This window comes from Aptenodytes patagonicus, chromosome Z (assembly GCF_965638725.1).
Source record: "Aptenodytes patagonicus chromosome Z, bAptPat1.pri.cur, whole genome shotgun sequence".
NCBI classification, from domain to species: Eukaryota; Metazoa; Chordata; class Aves; order Sphenisciformes; family Spheniscidae; genus Aptenodytes; species Aptenodytes patagonicus.
In genome coordinates, this window is record NC_134982.1 from 77,459,412 (window position 1) to 77,479,652 (window position 20,241).

At 45.8% G+C, this 20,241-nt stretch overlaps 1 protein-coding gene across 3 annotated transcripts in view; it reads right to left on the reverse strand.

Annotated features, from left to right (window-relative positions):
* MUSK (muscle associated receptor tyrosine kinase) overlaps window positions 1–9,817 on the reverse strand; it is a 55,447-nt gene extending 45,630 nt beyond the window's left edge. For all 3 annotated transcript variants that reach the window (XM_076362218.1, XM_076362217.1, XM_076362216.1), the window contains exons 1-3: window positions 9,721–9,817; window positions 5,343–5,469; window positions 639–790 (exon numbers count right to left, since the gene is read on the reverse strand). In XM_076362218.1, coding sequence (XP_076218333.1) covers window positions 639–790; window positions 5,343–5,469; window positions 9,721–9,817 — 376 coding nt within the window. The remainder of the gene's footprint in view (window positions 1–638; window positions 791–5,342; window positions 5,470–9,720) is intronic.
* Window positions 9,818–20,241: the final 10,424 nt, after the last annotated feature.

Genomic DNA, 20,241 nt, shown 5'->3' on the forward strand with positions numbered 1-20,241 from the left:
TGCTTATTAGCACAAACAAATCCTTTCCTACAAACAGATGCTTTAGCCAGGATATATCTCAGCTGCCCTTTTAAGTGTTTGTGTAAATAACTGCAGCCATGTGAGTTCGGCTTCACCGAGCTCAGCATGTATATAGCCCTTTGCAAGAACCAGTCCTCTGCCTTCCACGTGGGATGATGAGATTTACACCGTGGTGCTCCAGACATTTCAAGGTTGCTAATAACATCCGAACAGCATTTATTTGCTTTTGCCATCCTCAGGCATAAATCTGATTAGTGAAATCTCATGTTTAAAATTCACAAGGGATTTATGCAGTATTGCTACAGAGGTCTAATCTATCAAATTGTGCTGCTTTTACGAAGGTTTGTACAAAGGGCATTCTTCGAAGCATCGGTTTTTATCCTCTGCTATGCAAACAGTTCCTCTGATCCTAGCACAAGTGTGTGTTATTCAAAGTGAATAATCACAACTGCTTTTAGTTAAGATATGATCCAATATGCCATGTCTCTGCCTCAAGGGATTGCACCCAGCCCCACAGGAACATGGGTCTGCCCTGAACACGGACCCCCGGGGGCCATACCTGGGGGTCTGCTCAGGCTCTCAATTACATGCTCACATGGTGTCACATTCCCACTTACGCATTTTCACTTGGAGAGCCCCACAGCTCTGCGCGGCCGCTCCAACCCCGTTATCCGCTGTGCAGCAGTACACCCCATCATCACTGTCCTCCACGCTCAAAATGGTCAGGAGCTGCCCGTTCCTCTGTATGCTGTACCGGGTGTCAAACAGCCTGCAGGGCAGAGCACAGATTGTCAGAGGTGGGGGGACAGCAGGGACAGAGAGGGGGGATTGCATTTGTATCTGCAGACCGCTGGTGGCACTAAAAATGGCAATATGTTTTACTTTTTATTTTCAACCTGCAAAGAGAAGGGAAGGCACTGAAAATGCTGAGTTTGGCCTTAAGATTCTGTTTGGTCCTCACTAGACTGTGCAGTTCCTGACTGCCACCAGCATGGTGGCAATTCTTCCTCCAGTCAGGTATCGGTAAAGTAAGTAGGTATCATGGTTGGGTTTCTGTCTGGCCAAGGACAGGCATGAACACAAGTAATCTTATCCAGCTGGGTCCTGTTTTAGGTATAATCACTCAGTGCAAAGGAAGGACTGCCTATATAAGAACTGGAACTGGCTGAATTTTTTTAGAGAAATCTTCTTCAGATTTTAAAAAAAAAAAAATTTTTTTTCACTGAACAGATAATGTTATGGAAAGTTTTTTACTGTTCTGAAAAGAAGACACAAACCAAAAACTAAGTATTTTTTATGTCTGCATCCGGGAGTGGTTTTGTCTATTTTTTGGAAAAAAACACAAACCAGAAAACAAGCAAACAAATTTGCTGAAGAAAAGAAGCCATCTAAAGATTAGAGGATGCAAGTAAAACTATAGTTTAATGACAGCAGGCTTTAACCTGGAGACTTCAGAGAAGTCAAGAAAAGCCCTGAAGTTGGAGCAACAAAGGTACGGGATATTGTAATAAAGTCTGCAGAGAAAAGACCAATTCTATATGTGAGCATGGGGTGTGTGTGGGTGTGGGTGGGTGCGTGTGTACACATGTGCAAAAGCAAGGGAGAGACAAAAAGAAAGGTGGTGAGAAAGCGGAGGGCTGATCTCCAATTTTCATTGGAAAACTGGAAAAGCATAGTAAAACTTCAGTGGAACAAGATTTGCATAACATTGATCCTCCTGGAAGCTCTGCTAAGGCACATGGAGGACAGGGAGGTGATTCGAGACAGCCAGCATGGCTTCACCAAGGGCAAGTCCTGCCTGACCAACCTAGTGCCCTTCTATGATGGAGTGACTACATCAGTGGACATGGGAAGGGCTACAGATGTCATCTATCTGAACCTCTGTAAGGCCTTTGACACGGTCCCCCACAACAGCCTTCTCTCTAAACTGGAGAGGTATGGATTTGATGGGTGGACTCTCCGGTGGGTGAGGAATTCGTTAGATAGTCACATCCAGAGGGTAGTGGTCAACGGCTCAATGTCCAGATGGAGACTGGTGATGAGTGGCATCCCACAGGGGTCCGTATTGGGACCGGTACTGTTTAATATCTTCATCAATGACATAGTGGGATGGAGCGCACCCTCAGCAAGTTTGCAGATGACACCAAGCTGAGGGGTGTGGTCGACACGCCAGAGGGACGGGATGCCATCCAGAGGGACCTTGACAAGCTCGAGAAGTGGGCCTGTGTGAACCTCATGAGGTTTAACAAGGCCAAGTGCAAGGTCCTGCCCCTGGGTCGGGGCAACCCCCGGTATCTACACAGGCTGGAGGATGAAGGGATTGAGAGCAGCCCTGCCAAGAAGGACTTGGGGGTACTGGTGGATGAAAAGCTGGACATGAGCCAGCAATGTGCGCTCGCAGCCCAGAAGGCCAATCGTATCCTGGGCTGCATCAAAAGCAGCATGGCCAGCAGGTCGAGGGAGGTGATTCTGCCCCTCTACTCTACTCTGGTGAGACCCCACCTGGAGTACTGCGTCCAGCTCTGGAGACCTCAGCATAAGAAAGACACGGACCTGTTGGAGTGGGTCCAGAGGAGGGCCATGAAAATGATCAGGGGGATGGAACATCTCTCCTATGAAGAAAGGCTGAGAGAGCTGGGGTTGTCCAGCCTAGAGAAGAGAAGGCTTCGGGGAGACCTTCTTGCAGCCTATCAGTACTTAAAGGGGGCTTATCAAAAAGATGGCGGCAAACTCTTTAGCAGGGCCTGTTGCGACAGGACAAGGGGGAATGGCTTTAAACTGAAGGGGGGTAGACTTAGACTAGATATAAGGAAGAAATTTTTTACAGTGAGGGTGGTGAAACACTGGCACAGTTTGCCCAGAGAGGTGGTGGATGCCCCATCCCTGGAAACATTCCAGGTCAGGTTGGAGGGGGCTCTGAGCAACCTGATCTAGTTGAAGATGTCCCTGCCCATGGCAGGGGGGTTGGACTAGATGACCTTTAGAGGTCCCTTCCAACCCAAACTATTCTATGATTCATAAATTCCTCCATGTTTGATTTTCACACCTTCTTGCTTTTTGGAAGCACTTTCATGCAATTGACCTTTGATTCTGACCAACGGTAACAAAAGGGATCTGACCTGAGGATTGCCTCCCAAGCCATCACAAATACCTGACGACTAAGTATGTCCTGTTTTTTCTTTTACTGTTAAAAATTGTACAGCAGTCACCAAGTAATCTGAATGTGCCATTTATGATGTTACAGGCACATATTTCCTTTCAACAGCCTTTCGCCTTTCAGTCTTGTATCTCCCTCCTCTTTTTTACCCTGGGAAGAAAGAGTACAATGAACTCATCTGTCTTGTAAAAGACATGTAGGCTCCATTCCCTTCTTTCTCTGAGGAAGGCTCACCCCATGCCCCGGGACATGGGGCAGGTAACCATTTCACTCATCACAGGGCACCTGCCAGTCTACTTGCACAAGTTGACGCCAAAAGGAAAGGCACTTCCAGAAGACTAGTGCTGACAAAAGCCTCTGCCCTGGCACTATTCTCATTGAAGCTGAATGTTTACACACTGTTTTGTTTTGAAGGTTAGGTTAGATGTCTGTTCAGGGTGCTAGGACCTTGGCAAAAGAAGAAAATTTTGTAGATAAAATAATTGATGTTTACTGCTTGCAATAACTAACCCCTTTGAAGTTTGAGACATACACACACACAGAGGCAAATAAATATATTTATAAGTTTTTTTCTAAAAAAAAGTCCACTGATCTGATCCTTTTCCATTATGCAAATACTTTCATCCATGTTCTTGGAAAGTAACAAAAATATTTTCAGTTTATCTATTTCCTTGTCTGTAGTCTGAGCTTTTGTATCCAGCAGCACTGACTATTAATGCCAACACAGCTTTGGGAAAGTGCAATAGTTGCTGCTATTAACATTGCTCCAGAAGCCCCAGTAAAGGAATGAAGCACCTGAGCTCTCTGGCCTCACCAGCAGAGCTTTTTTGATCAGTATTTTCCTTTTTGGTCAATGTTGTGGAAAAGGCACTGTGTCTCAGAGAGAGTGGGATGGCTTTTAGAAAGATGTGTTTGGCTTCTGGAAGTGAGGACTGGGGTAAGAAAAGATCTGGGTTTCATATGACCTTAGAACATAGAGAGAGTGAAATTTTAAAGACCGTGGGGAGAGAAAGGCATGTAATCTCCATGGTCCTGCATGAATGGCTTTCTCTCCCAGCTTTGATTTTCAGACATGGTGTCACCGATGGGGAAGGAATTAAGAGAAAGGTGACCTGATTTAGAAATAACATCCATGGAAATTCAGATCCCCATCCTGCAACTAGGCTGGGGTCAGAAGGTTAGGACTGGGGTTTTGCTGAGGTTCTGCTGCAGGCAATGAAAAAAAGATTTCGGAAGGCCAGAATGCATATGTGTAGAGTTCTCCTTTTCTCCTATTCTGAAATGGTCTTCCTAGCAGTAAGACCTCCTTCTGCTGCTGACTTATTTGGAGTCTCCCAAGGCAATGGTTCAAGGGCTCTTTTGATGCTTGACCCCAACAGCAGGAACCGTGCTTCAGGTGACCATCTGCCTAACATGGACAACTCTTGTGGAGAACGGGCCTTAACTGTGATACACAGAGATTGTTCTGTAATTTTCCCTTACAGAGGGAGTCACTAACAGTGATCCAGAATGAGAAACTGATGTGAAGCCATGTGGCAGCCGTGATGTGATTTCAGAGTTGGAATATCAGGTACAGTTTACTCTGCAAGAACTTGTCTACAGCAACAGAGCTAAAGCAATGGTAACAACTTCCATAACACGTTTCCAAGGCTGCCTTCTTTGGCGGCACCTTGATACTTGGTGGTTAATGTCTGACAGTGCATGACAATGGGAAGCCAGTTTCCTATGGTCAGATCCAGAACTAGAAACAAACAAGACTGGCATGATACGACCCCTTGCATGCAAATTTTCCAAGCACGTTGCAGACACTTGGGCAACAAGTCTGGCAACGCTCCTTTTAAATATTATACAACATCCTCCTCCTTTGTAAATGCATAAACTGAGGAACAGAGCAGATTGCATTGTCTGAGGCTGGAGAGCAAACTCCTTGCATTGCTTGCAGCAGAAACTGTCTGTCTGCAAGCTCAAGTGTGTGAATCTGCAAGAGCACCCCCAGGCGCTCCTATCACTCCCTAAAGAACACAGATCCCTGTATAATTACAGCCACTCACCCTCTTCCCTTCCACAAACCCATTTTGATGTTTCCAGATATCTCCTTTATCATGAGGGAAAGCATTGACAGTTTTGGCAGGAGATGCTGGAGAGGGCTGGGGCTGCTCCCTACCTGATGGGAATGCTGTTGCGCGTCCACGTAATCTCCGGCTCAGGGTATGACTCCACTACACAGACAAACTTGGCGATGTCCTCTACCAGCGCATCCACAGTTTCCAGAGGAGTGCTGATCAAGGGAGCTGAGCAAAGGAAGAGAAAATGAGAAAACCTCCTGGTGCCTCCCAGAGAGAGGCACAAAGCCTGACAGACCCCTTTGGCAGAGGCAGGGGTGTCCCTGCAGGGTCACTCCATGGCTTTTTCCCCAGCGCCAAGGTGCTTTGCACACCCTCTATGTATTTGCTGTAACACAGGTCTCTCCGCATTTGTAGCTGCAGCCTTCTGTTGTTTGCTGCAGGTTTTGCATTTTCCCTTGTGTTCTTTCTATAGGGTGCAAAAACAGAGCAACCCAAGTGTAGTGCAGCTCCAACAAGCCCAGTGTGTCCCTTGTTTCTAACCCTCCTCTCCCCCAAGGTGCATGGCACTGGGTGGCATACTGTGAGGACACAGGTGAGGCTGTCCCCCTGCTACGGGGGTGGCATTGCATGGGCTGGAAGTGCAAGAAACAGCACACAAATTGACGCCAAGCTGACCTGCCCCTGGAGTGGGCACAGTGCCTCCTTATTAACGCATAATGCATGAGATTTAGGCTTCTTTGTCATTAATACGGGATTTGTTCCACTCACCTATTTTTCTTTTTTAAAAAAAAAACTGTTATATAGCACTATATTTTTCAAAGCCAGGCTCGTAAAGGCCCTTCAGGTCTTCCAGATTTGTGGCATGACTAGCACACATTCTCTTTTTCTCAACTTTTCTAACCAAGTAGCACCAGGGTTAGAAGTCTAATAGCTGTGTCTGATGCTTATTATCACACACTTGTCATTGTACATTATTTGAATGTATCTTCAGAAACATTTTCTGTTGCCCTGGTAAAAGACTTGAAGCATGGCTGGAAGGGATCAAAGGATATGTCTAGCGAATCACTTTCCCTGCGCATGGTATGCATTGTAGCCATTGCCTCCAAAGATGCTTGAATGACTTTTAATCTATGGCTGCGAGGGACATATATCCAATATTTGTTGGACTGGATTTCATTGACAGCTGTGCTGAGGTGAACTAGTTTCATACCATGTTCCTGAAACACCACCTTGAAAATGTACAGTGGATGCAGGAATCTTCCTGTTCCTTGCTGACTGTAGCAGTATCTGGCTCACTGTGTGTCTTTTCACAGGACAATCCTGCCTACACTGTATCTGCTGGCCTTCCTCAGTACAATAAGATTTAAATTCAGGCAAAAAATAAACTACATCAATTTTACCCCTCCCTAACAAAAAAAAGGCAGAATACAAGGCACTCCAATTTAAGTGACTGAGAATAATAGAAAGCCTTTACCTTAATGCTTTTTCAATTTACATGGGAGTAAAAATTAGAATGTCTTTGGAGTTCAACTGGAATGAAGCTAGAGGAAGAAAGGGACAGCTTCCACTACCAGGTTAATGTAAAAGTCCTAATACTTTTGAAATGTTATTAGAACGAATCTGTCTCAATAATATTTCTAGATTATATGACTTCAGATTGCATAATTGGTAATGACTATACTTATATAAAAAAATCTTAAAACTACAGCTAAGGTAGCACTAAAGAATATAGTAATTAAACATTAGTTAAAACATGTCTGTGTCAGATTCATTGTTTAAGATCACTGCTTCAAATTGTATCAGGCTTCAATTTATTGGGTCATTTTGGGTCACATCAGATAGAAGTAATCATCCGTATTGCACCCCAGATGAATCCCACACCAGTGAAACCAAATGGAAGATTTTCATAAAGCCTAAATTTCCCTGCTACTGAAGATTGTCTTAGGAGAATAATCTCCAATAATGGCTATCCTGTCTACTTCAAGGGGATGTTGCTATTTCGTGACAGACTTTATTGGGTTTTAATGGCATTAAGCCTGGCTGAAATGGAGCTTTACAATCTGATTTTATATAGTATGTTTTTATTGCTGTTGTCCGCATGCCTTGATCTCTGGAAGGATGCTTTTTTAACCCTGAGAAATGTAAATTTTTACAGTAACCAAAATTCAAGCAACAAGTTTTATAACTGTGTTGTCACGATAAGCATGGCCATTCTCACGAAGAATAAAGTTAGATTTGTACCAAGAACCAGTGGGCATAACGACAGTATTTTATTCTCTGGGCAAATAAGGGCTGTCAGTTTTATGTATTAAATAAATTCACTAGCAACAGTTAAGTAGTTTCATGGTATCTCTTTAATTCAACATATGACAGAATTATCCTTAGCAATATTGCCTACATGAGGCCTGATGTGGCATCTCCTGAAAGCCAGCACACAGCTTTAGGGCAGAATCAAGCCCCATACTCATAGAAAATACTGTCCAAACTGACAGCACTTTACCTATGGTAAAAGCAGAAAGGGAACTTTTATTTTACAGCTGCCTCCCCAAATTCTACATACTTGAAGAGCAACCATGACAACAACAGCAATGTGTCATTGTCTTATACGCTCTTTTTTACCTTTCCGATATTAAAACCGAGTGCTGGGCCAGCAAGGAGGTGAAGGCAGTGCTCCTGTAGCCGGGGTGAGGGGGCAGAGGGCATGAGGCCAGAGGACATGCGGTGTGTCTGCAGGGGGCAGCGAGCCGTGGAGCACGCCGCCATTTTGTCACGAGGCAGCGAGAGAGCCCCAAAATGGCTGAGATGGTGCCTGCTTCTAAAAGCCGTCCAAAAAGCTCAGGTGTTGGTGTCAGTCCGTGTTTTCTCAGGAAAGCAATCAAAACTTATGATGCCTTCATTACCAGATTTCAACATGAGAAAATAAAATCCAAGCAACATGAGGACATGCCTATCAGCATATAGAAATGGTCCCAGACCTTTCCGTGTGCATCCACTGGGGCTGTCTGACATTTTTTAGGTAGCCCTGTGGCTTTAAATAACATTGAAAAACAATTAACTTATATATCTGTAAAGCCACACAGGTGCCATTTTTCTGGATGTCAGCTGTAGTTTCCCGAGATAGCAAAATGACCCAAGGCCAGTCACGGGGCCCATGAGAAAGCCAAATCCTTTTCTATCCCCAGCCCACAGAAGCTCCCAAATTGCTTGGCTTTGGTTTTGGATTCACACTTTCAAAACAAAACAAGCCAGGCAAACAAAACACAGTGGAAAACAGAGCCAGTCTCCCCTGCAATATTGCAGATGCCTGGAGATACTGCAGTTCCTCTGGTCAAAAACTGCTCAGTTGTGTTTCCAGCAACACAACTATAGGGCACCACTGGGCTGTAGCCGCATTTCAGCCTCTCTCAGGGAACAGGGCAATTCAGACACCTGTGGTGTTTTAGGAAAGGATGTGTATCTCTTCATTGCACTGTGCCACCAGAAAAAATCAACCCCCTTCCTCTTTGTTTTTCTTGTCTCTCCAATCCCGTCTTACCACAGCTTTCAAAAAGACCGGGGTTCACCAATTTACTTTAGTGTTTTAGGAAAAAATTAACATTTTTATTTCAAAAGGTTTTTTATGATGAAGAGACCATTTTTTTTTCCATTTTGAGACCAACCTGACTAATAATTGTAAGAGCACAGTCGTGCAAGAGCAGTGATGTTGGCCTAACAGGTGAATGCTGGCATCCTCCTTGAGTTTTTTTTTGTTTTTCTGAAGCTGCAAAGTTTCTGGTATGCTTTGAATGGCTCCTGACAATCACTGTGCAGCAAAACCTTTTGTCCACAGGGTTACTAGACAGTACGTCCAGAAGACCACTGTTGCACTGTGTACCTCGAAGACTTTTCTAAATCAGATTTTTTTCAGTTCTTCTGTTGGCTAAAAGTATGTGTGCGTGTGTCCATGTGCATGTGTGCACACAAGAAAGGGAGAAGGTATATTAACTTTTATGTTATATGCAATACAAACCATGCATATTTGTATTTATATACATACACTGTGTAAAGGCATTATAGCTATTTACTTCTTCTTTGAGCTTTATATATTTATAAGCATACACAGGCATGCAGAACATCACAAATCTTGGGCTCTGCAGCAACGGGTGCTACCAGCCATTAAAACCTCTAAGCTTCCTTTGACATGAGAAATGTCCATCCCACCCAGGCTGAACCCAAAGGTCTCCCCTGTCCATTACAATGGGACTACATGCTCTTCCTAGACAAAGAACCTTCAATCCCAGACACAAATATGAGATTATTTTCACTGCTATCCTTCTAAAAGCAGTGAAGTGACCACCAAAAGCAGCACATTTTTGTCCTTTTCAGGAACGCTGTCGCTCCACCCACCCCACTATTACCAGAGATGCCTTCCCCTTTGCAAAACCTCCCTCAGCAAGTGGAAGAAGAAGAGCAGGGCAAATGCCCCTCCAAGCAAACCTTTCGGGAACGTCTCGGCCAAGCTGAGGGCTGCCAGGGTGAGGATGTGCACCAGGGGCACCTTCAGCAGGTCATTCATGTTTGATCCAGAAGGCATCCGGCTCCTTCAGGCGAGATGTGCGGAGCTCCCAGCCGGCTGCATTTTGGATAGTGGTGTGCGAGCAGAGCTTCTCCGCTAATGACGGAGCAGGGTCTGCGGGATCTAAGTATAATCAGGAATTCTCCCACCCGATGGCAGTGATGGACATGGCCAGCTGGTGCGTATCCACTTCGGTCAGTGTGAAAGTGTGGGGCTCGTGAAACAAGAGAAAGCAAATCCCTTCTGAATTCCTTCTAAGCAAACAGAGAGGAGTACAATGGGCAAATCCCTTTCCAGGGCAGTACCGTACCCCAGCGCTGCAAAGTCACCAGGCCTTTATTTCAGCACCGTGTAAGTGCGGTAGTGGAAAAAATGCTTGCCACTGGATTTTTCTTCAGCTTAGTCCCCCTCTTTTTCATTTTTTCTCCTCTCTCTCTCGCACACACTCCCTCTGTCTTATTATAACCTTTCATGATTGGCTGCAATATGCCACCTGTTGCCCTGCTGATAGCATTTCTTTTCTTAACAGATGTATTTGCTGAAGCAGGAGAGGTTGGCATTGGGGTCTGAAAGTGCCCCTCTTTGCCAAGGAGGCTGTCAGTATTTGAGAACTGCTGGAGCACACTGAAAAAACAGAGCCTTGTCCTGGAAACAGACCCCCAAAAAAGTGAATATCCACAGCAGGAGTGACAGTTACACCCTGGGAGAGAAGGAGCATTTCATTTCAACATCAGCAGCAGCCCAGGGGATTTGGGCATGGGTAGAGGCATTGCTGTAGGGAAATATGACTGTTGGGTATTGACATTGTCATGGTTTAACCTCAGTTGGCAACTGAGTACCACACAGCCACTCGCTCACCCCCCCGCCCCGCCCACCGGTGGGATGGGGGAGAGAATTGGAAGAGTAGAAGTGAGAAAACTCGTGGGTTGAGATAAAAACAGTTTAATAATTGAAATAAAATAATAATAACAACAATAATAATGTAGTAATAATAATAATTAAAAAAGAATACACAAAGCAAGTGATGCACGATGCAATCGCTCACCACCCGCCGACCGATGCCCAGCCAGTCCCCGAGCAGCGGCCCCCCCGGCCAGCTTTCCCCAGTTTATGTACTGGGCATGACGTCCCATGGTATGGAATGTCCCTTTGGCCAGTTTGGGTCAGCTGTCCTGGCTGTGCCCCCTCCCAGCTTCTTGTGCACCTCCAGCCTTCTCAGTCGGTAGAGCGTGGGAAGCTGAAAAGTCCTTGACTAGTGTAAGCACTGCTTAGCAACAACTAAAACATCGGTGTGTTATCAACATTGTTCTTGTCCTAAATCCAAAACACAGCACTGTACCGGCTACTAAGAAGGAAATTAACTCTATCCCTGCCGAAACCAGGACAGACATTACTAACCCCTCAGAAATATCGTCTTTTCCACCAGGTCTCTGCCTAAAGTGAAAGACTGAAAATCAGAGCTCATTTTCTAGGAAGCTTTAGAGGAGCATCAGACTTGAGGCAATCTCCTGACTAACTCCGTCTTGCCCCATCCTAGCACAGCGGTCTACATGACATCACCTTTTTCAAAAATGTGAAGTCATTTGTACTCCCTGTTTTTCCAACATAAATATTTATATGAAGAGCATTTGCAATCAGTGTTACCACTGTGGAAAGGCTGATGTGGGGGCAACATCTGCATGAGCAGAAGAGAAGTTGAATAATCAGGCAGGGGACAATCTAACTGATGATGATGCCCTGGCAACATGACTCCAGATACTTTTCATCATGTTATCAGCAGAGCAGATGTGAGCTTTGCACTAAAAGGCATGGTTTGAGGAAAGGGGATGTGCAGTCATAATATATCACAGTAAAAGGTACTTTGAGAGCTCTGGAATTTCCTTTATTTGCTGAACCTCTTGGTTTCAACCACTTCTTAACAGCCATTTCTGCAATGAACGTACATAATTCAGAAGTGTTTCCTCTGAGGAGCAAATGGAGTAAAGCCAGCCAGAGTGATGTGTGTATGAATCCCAATGGTTTGGTATGGCGTGATAATGGCAGTGTTACTTTGGGGACACGCAAAGGCTGATTAGGAGCAAAGATCCCTAGACAAGTGCTCCTCTGAAGATGAATAAAGGCAGAAGGGCTCGCCGAACATGTGTTAAAGATCTTCCAGGAATTCTGGAGCTAGCAACAACAGCAAAGCAAAACAAGACAACAATGAAACAATAATAATCCTACCAGGGAACAGAGAAATCCTGACTTATGGCTGAACTTACAAATATTTCTTTCGTTTTGTTTAAGTCCAATCACATCCAATTAATCTGCTCCATAGAAATGCAACTTGGTCTTTTAGGGTAAAATTCTCTCCATGGAGGGACTTGACCAAAGATCCCTACATCACTGGATTCCTGTCTGGGTTATGAGGCCTTTGAAATTGCACCATCCCGTACAAGTCCAAAAATTAATCTTTCCCTTTTACTTGCCAATTATACCATTTAGAAATGACACTGACAGCAATGACTGTTAAATGTTAATAATGCCTTTGCATTTTTAGGATTAACAAACTACTCCTAACCTCTCATTTCCTCTGCTTTATAAATTTTTATTAAGGACCACAGTGAGCTACACTGCTCTAAACTGAAAGGATGTAAATTTACATTATAAATGGGAGTAGAGAGGATACACGTGCATAAGGTGGAGTTATTTTGTTCTCCAGCTGCACATGCCATACAGCTAACAAACAATATATATGGGAAGCTGGTGATAATCTGTGTCCATCACGGAAAGGTGTTTCTGTATCGAGTGAAATCAGTGGAAATGAAATACCGGTGACACCAAATTTTCTTTGATTCCAAGCATTTTTCTGGCTTACCTTACAAAAGTAAAATGCTCCTTTAATTTTTACTCCCAGTAGTTACAAGTTTGCTGGTTGTTGGTTGTTGGGGGTTTTTTTCTAACAAAGCTGAGATGCATAGAGTTTACAGTTAATTGTTATTTACAGCTGTTGTTATTTGTAGTCATGCCCCAAGGCCTCTGTCGAGATGAGGTCCCAGCAGCCTACACAACTAATAACGAGAAGCAGTCCCTGGCTTTCACACGTTGCAGGCAAAGCTTTGCTCCCACAAGGATTTCTGCAGCAGCTTAGCTCTCTGCACTGCAAACACCTCCACAGAAGTCAGTTCATGAAGTTCAGTGCACAAAGACAAGGTGTGCTGGAGCATTCATTCATCTAGCTACTATTTTTTTCTGTTTGCAAATTGTTTGTAGAGTGACTTTTAATAAATACAATATTTTTTAATAAATGCACAAATACAAAGAAAGTCAGAAGTTTTGAGAGTTTGCTGAATAGTTCAGATAACTGTCTTCCAGATAGTCAATTGCTTGGCATCTCCCCGCAATGATGAGGAGAAATTTGCTCTTCACTGTTTGCAGGACAGGACCATGGTGGACCTTTTCTCTGTACACCTCTTCTCTCCCTCCTTCTTCCAATTGCTCTGCTGGAGGCTGACAGTTTTACACACTAATGCAATGTGATTTGATCACTGGATGCTTTGAAAACTGCCTTTTGCCCCACATCACTGTCTGGGATGTCTTCTCCCTAGATAGTCCCAGATGTTCATCCAACTAGACAGGCTGGGGCAGGTATTTCCAGCAGAAAGTGTCCAGCCAGGGAACAAACTGTTTCTGCAGAGGGACCCAATGAAGTTGCTTGGGCAATGACCTGAGTCACGCAGCATCTGGTGATTCACACAGAAATATCCAAGTCAGCACTAACCCAGCCTGACCAGTGTCTACTTTAATGCAATGTCATGAATGTTGGTGCTGGCAACCTACCTGAGTAAATAGAGAGGCCACTGGTCTTCAGCTTTGGTGCTGCCGGTCCTTCAGTCACCCTTTTGAATGCAGCACAGACAGTCTCTGAAGCATAAGACCAGATCTGAGGCCTTATGCAACAGGCCAGGCTATTTTTAATTGTTTTTCAGCAGCAACCAGAATCCCTAAAAATGACTAGGTCACTAGTATTCAGCTCAATTCATATATGTAACAATCAAGCCAGAAAAAGAGCAAGCCCTAACCTGCCAAGGTAACAGATGAGTACAGACACAAAAGACAAGTGGTCTTCAAACCCCAAGCTCCCATATCACGGCTCCAAGCCTCTTCCAGTCAGCACAGAGCCCAGAAGGACAGTCTTTCCCTGAGATGCATGCATGCACATGTCCCTGGATGCACTAACCCTCTGGCTGGTGTGCGCTTGCTGCTTCCCTCCTCAAAGCTCCTGGCTTCTCAGATACAGCCGTCCTCACAAAAGGTTTGACAGTGAAACCGATCTGACCACGTGGGCCTGCACGTGTGCCTTCCTACAGAGAAATGAATCAAGGTCGCATTGCCATAGGGTTATGGGCACACCAGTCCTCCTAGTCCACCCTGCACACACTGCCAGCAGTACCTAAATGCAGCACACACTCCTGGTTGTATGGCATGGAAAGGGCATCTCTGACAAATGCATGCCAGCATTTGGGGAGGAGGTAAACATTGGTTTAGCTCTTTTATTACACATTGCAACTCGCTTCTTTACAGTGATCCTGAGTGGAAGCAGCTGTTACAGCCACTGGCTCCAAGGGATTTAACCCAACCTGCAACACACACATGGCTGGTAAGGTATTGTTGCTTGTGTCAGTAATAGCAAATGCTGTATTCAGTGTAACATGTGAGGGAATAAGCTACACTGCTGCTGTTCTTTACCCTGCACTTGTGGGTTTTTTATTTGGGGTTTGGGTTTTTTTAATTGTCAAAATGAAGGAAAAGACTTTTCTCTAAAGTCCTTTAAGAAACACAGACCCATCCCAAAGCCCCACTTACTGTGTTTAAGTTGCAGGGATTCAGGTGCACTTGGCTGGCCTCCGCCCTCGGCCATCTGGACCAATCTCTGATCTCCTACTACTGTGCACTGGTGTATTTAGCACAGAGAGTGAGCTGAATGCAAGTTTTTCATAATATATGAAATTAATTTCTGTGCTGGGATACCTGCCCCCTGTTTCACCTCACTGCCCACAGCAGCCACCACCACACCATAACACAGGGAAAGTTCCCACCCTCGATAACCCTCTCCTCTCTGCGATGATAACGCTGCTGTTGTGCTGAGCTGGGGGGATTCAGAGATGCCCATTTCCCCAAACAGGGATGCCACAGGCAAGCACACCCCTTGTTCCCCAGCCTCTAATTTCAGTCCTTCATCCTCTGGCTGCCATCAGAAGAGTGCAGTCTGCAGGACCAGGGCGGCTGCCGATGCACGAAACCTGCTCTCCATCACATGGTACCACAACCCAGCAAGCAAGAAAAAAGACCTGCATTTAGAAACAGTTATAGCAAAGCCCCGAGTGACACCCCCAGGGAAGCAGGGGAAGGAGGGACACAGTGTGGATTTCCAGGCCACAGGGACCGCATGAATGAGAACATCTCACAACAGAATCCCTTCTTGCAGAAATGAGGAGGTGCTTCAGGACAGGAATGCGTTAGGGATGTAACGTTGATTTTCATCCCATAATACTGCACCTTGTCAAATCTCACTCTCACCAAGAAGTAAATTCAACCTCAGCTTGATCTGATGGTAATATTAGCAGTTACTGCATGAATACAGGCACTACAAAATAAAATCTGGTTATTTCATACCAGAACTCCTGTGAGTAATATTTTAATTATTGTCAGCACCTCTTTAAACAATCAAAACTAAACTGAAGGAAAAACACAATGAAATAAATCTATGTACTGTGATGCCTCGTGTCAGATTGAAAAATATTCAATTTTCAGTTTTTGGCTGTCATTATTTGTTGTTCTTGATTGCTGTTTTAGAGTGTGGAGGAGCAAAAGCCAAGAAGCAGGAGTTTATAGGCGTGCCACAAGCAACCAACCAGTTTGGTTTCAAATAAACAGCCTCTAGCACAACTGGCTTTGAGTGGAATATTGTGGCCCTGTACTCAGTGTAGAAATTAGCTTTCCTAAGTGATTTGTATTCACAGGCCTGTAAATACCTTTCCCACCCATCACTATGGCATCTCAAACACCGCAGCATCTCTCTGGAGCCAACCGGAATCTGGGAGGTGTTACAACATATGGGCGTGATATGAGGAAACACTCAAGTTTCAAAAGTACCTGCACCCATGCAATAGCGTGTCTGCCAGTGGAACAGGACACCTGAAACGGAGCTGCCACGTCCTGCCAGCCAATGGCAGGTTGCCACAACCGGTTGCAGGAGGTGTGCAACACACAAGTCCCAGGGGCATCCTATCCCCTTTCATTTCACTGAACCGTGCACAGCATGCTGCAACACGTGAAACAGCTCCACGAGCTTTTTCTGGATGAGATAGCTTTTTTCTGTTGCTGTGATAGGAAGAAGAACTTTGCAGCATGTGTAGCCCAGGAGTAACTGGTGACATTTTTGGACGCTGTACCATATGCTGAAAAACATTTTGGGGGGCTTCAGCTATATGCATCAAAAACAAGGAACTAAATTCTGCTCTGAGTTAACCCCAGGCAACCCCACTGACGTCAATGAAGTGTAACTGAGAGCAGAAGGTTGCCTGTGATCTTTATTTCTTAAGAGTTCACCTGCTGCTCATTTGAAGCCATAATCCTTGGTGACATCCCAGTCATTTCTATGGGAGAGAGGCTTGCACCGCAGAGATCAGGTCCCAGTGTGAACTTCACTCAATGCGGCATTCTTGGCTGTAGCGTTTTGGACCATCCCAATATCTACCTGCTACAGCAGTCTCACTGGCTGCTATTTAAACACTGCTGCCTATTATTTGGAAGCACCACAATTAGCATGGCAATATGTCTAGATATGTCTCCTTAGTCAAATGGCAGGTCCTTAGCTGAAAGACGCATCCAACACATTCAGCACATTTAACAGCAAACACTGCAATAGTGATATGCACCCGCGTGACTGATGTGAGGCAGGAAATGAGAGCAGAACCAAAGACTGAAGCCTCAGGAAAATGTCCTTATCAATGCACAGCTCCCCATGGACGATGGGCCCCTGCACCAGCTGTGGGGGGACTAGAGCCGTGGCACTGCTTTCTGCAGGAACCACAGCGGGGTTCTGTGCCCCGGCAGCACGACCGTCCTCGCACACCACTGTGCAGCACTTGCAGCCCTGCAAAAAAGCCTGTGGGGCACACAGAGTGTTGAGAGGAGGGAGTCCAGGACCCCCTAAGGCACTACAAAAGAGGGATAGGTATGGGATTTTGCATATGCCTGACAAGCCTAGGGAAGAAGACTAGGCAGTGAGAAGAAACTTCTGCAGGCTTTGAATAGCAGGTGGCATTTATGACCATCCATGAGATGTTATGCTCTTCTGCACCATATTTATAAGCATTGTCCAGTATTTTTCCTTAGGAGTTGGTTTAGTCCTGAAAAAGAGCTAGAGCATAGAAGACCTGATCCAAAACACTGGCACATCCACGGGATTAGTCCTTTCAACTTCAGTGGACTTGGCCTGAAGGTCCTGTCCCTGCCTGTTGTTGACATAGCATCATTAAACCTGTTTGAAGCAAGGGCGATATCAGCAGACTGTGGGCATGGCTCTACAGCCCAAGTGTTTGGCCAGCATGATGTGCTTCTGTCACTTAAGATATTGTGAATAATTAATGAATGGTGGATCAGCAGTATAGCTGGTCAGGAGATAATACAGATGGAGGTCAAGGGGTTGCACCAAAACCTAAACTGAAATTGCCTGGTGGCTAACTGCTTCACCATTCGATATCCGTCTGTTGGAGAGGGAGTGGCAAAGGACAGAATTCACCTTATGCCCTGAAAAGATGGTCATAAAGCAAAACACTTTGACTCAAAAACCATACAGGGCAGAAGCCACCCTGGATAAATCTGCAAGAGGCTGAGACTCAGAAGATGGGCTTAGAGCCCTTCCCAAGAGCCACAGCTGCTGCTGCCAAGGGGTGACTTCTCCTACATACACCTGCCCTGATGCACTGTCCCCAGAGAACAGCTAGAGAGGGACATTTGCCCAGGTCAGGGTCCTTTGTGCCCTCCACCTCCTCCATCCTACCCCAGATGGAGAGGGGGTTTCTGGTCACTGCTTCAGCACATTTCCACCTTGGACCTTCTTCCCCCACCAGCAGCAGATTTGCTGCGGGTGGGTGGTCTCTGGGAGAGGAGGTCACGTTAGGGAAACCCACATGGGTTTAGCAATGCAGTTGTTCCCCAGGAGTGGTAAGATACCCGAGTATCTTTGCAGCGGTGGCTGACCGAGACATCACACTTGGCAAGTGGTACCGGGCTCTGGTCCCCAAAACAGCTTGCAACCAGTCAGTTGTGTCAGTGCTTCCATGGAAAGCTTTTGTCTGGGGCATTTTCATAGTATTTGCCTTTTTTCCGTAAGTATCAGTGGCAGCTCTGGAGCATCTGGATGAATAAAAAATGCTCCGGGCCAAATTCATCCCCGAGGTGTCTCCTCTGACCGCAGCAGGCGTGCAGCAGGGCTGGATTTCCCCCTCCCCAACACTGCACTTAATGCGCCACAGCTGCCAAGCAGTGCCTGCCGGTACGTCTGGAGCAGGCAGGGGCTTTCCCACGGCAGGCTCCTCGTCTCTGTGCAGACCGGGTCTGCCGAACTGCAATCCCGTCCACATGCGCTTGGACAGGCCACGCAGCTCCACAGGGTGCCATCAGCTGTGCCCTCCGTGCCCTACACCAAAGGACGCATCATCACATCCCAAATCCCTGACTCTTCTCCAGCCATTTGGGGATGCAGGAGATGGTCCATGAGGGATGCACAAAGACCCGCTCTTCTTTCACCAGGGGCTGGAAATCCCACTTTCGCTGACACCGGGGGCCCAATTCCTACTGGTGTCAATAAGACAGTTGAAGATGCAAGAGAGAAAAAGCAGGATGGACTTGAATTTCCACAAAACATCTGCAGAATTCCAGCTGGTGTAAATTGCTATCGTTCCTTTGGCAATAGTGGAGCTATGCCAATTTGTCCTTGCTGGAGAACTGGGTCTGTATTTCATATTTGATTAGCATCACTGAGACTTCAGCTGTTTGTCTTATCGGCACATCAGAGGTTCCCTGTGCAGCTGCTACGCTCTGTAAACAGCTCTGCTCTCCCATGCTTTATCTCCAGCTGAAAAAGAAGTATTTTAGCCCATGGAGACATTTTAAATTAAGCCTCTGTGAAGACTTGTGCCACAGAGGCTGTGTAGCATCTAAATTACAACTTCAGTGGATGTATCTTCCTACTATAACCAAATCATACCAGGAGACAGAGTCTGCATTTTCAATGTGAAGTTTCTGTTAAAAGTCTGAATCTTTTATAACATGATAATCCCATGTGTGAGGCAAAATGCAGTTTCTCTTCACTAGGTCTAGAAGTGAGAGGGCTCCGTCTATAACAGCAACCACCACCCACCAGCCTACATCCATACTATTGAACCACACGAGATGGACAGCCTCCCAGCCACCTGCTGGCAAGGGCCCATCCTAAAACCCGAGCCACACCTGAAAATTGTTTTAACATGACCCAAAACCATGCCAAAGAGCTCATAAACCACCAAGTAGTACGGACCCTGAGCTTCCAGCGCTGGGAGCATTTCCTTCTGCTGTGCAATCAACAGGTATACACAGGGCTACAACATCCAACTGAAGTCAGGGACCCCCTTTTAATGCAGCAAGGAGACCCTAGCATTTTAGTCCTGGCAAAAAAAATGTCTTTGAGGTATCTGGGTGTTTGGCTGTTCTCCAGCGTACGTGGACCCCAGAGCTGCTCTCCCCACTCATGCCAGTGTGCTTTTCACACCAGCAGGAGCAATCTGGACAGCCTTTCACAAACAACAGTCACTTTCCTTTCTACAGCCAGCTGAGTTGGGCAGTTATTGGGCAAGTATTAAGCTCTCTCTGTAGAGAGCTTAACCCTAGCTCTGGGGGCTGTTGTCACCAGCTGGAGATGCTTGTCCCATGCCATGCGCTCATCCCAGTAAACCCCTCCCAAACACCGCTGCCTATACCCTTTAGCCCAGAGCTGTAGCACAATAATTCATGGCGTCACACTTTGATGGAGACATTGTCTTCTTCCCACCCAGTTCTACCCTTTGTCTCCTATGAACAGGGAAAAGCATTGCACAGTCCATCAGTGATTGCAAGTGGCAACACCACTCACCAGCATTGTCAGGGGTCAGACAACAGGGGATACTTTTTTTTCCAGGAGCGACCTCAGGGCCCTCAGGGCAAGGAGGACGTGTTCCTGGGGCAACAGACAACTTCGTCTCCCCAGATATTGGGCCAGCAAAGGGAGGAATCAACTGCACCTGTAAAGTCACAAAAGCACATGGGATGGCTACCCATAGAGTCAAGATGCACACATGCGTACTTCACAGCAGTTGTGTCTGTGCTTTCATACATTGGAAAGAGAAAGATCCCTGCTATCCTTGACGGAATTTGCATCC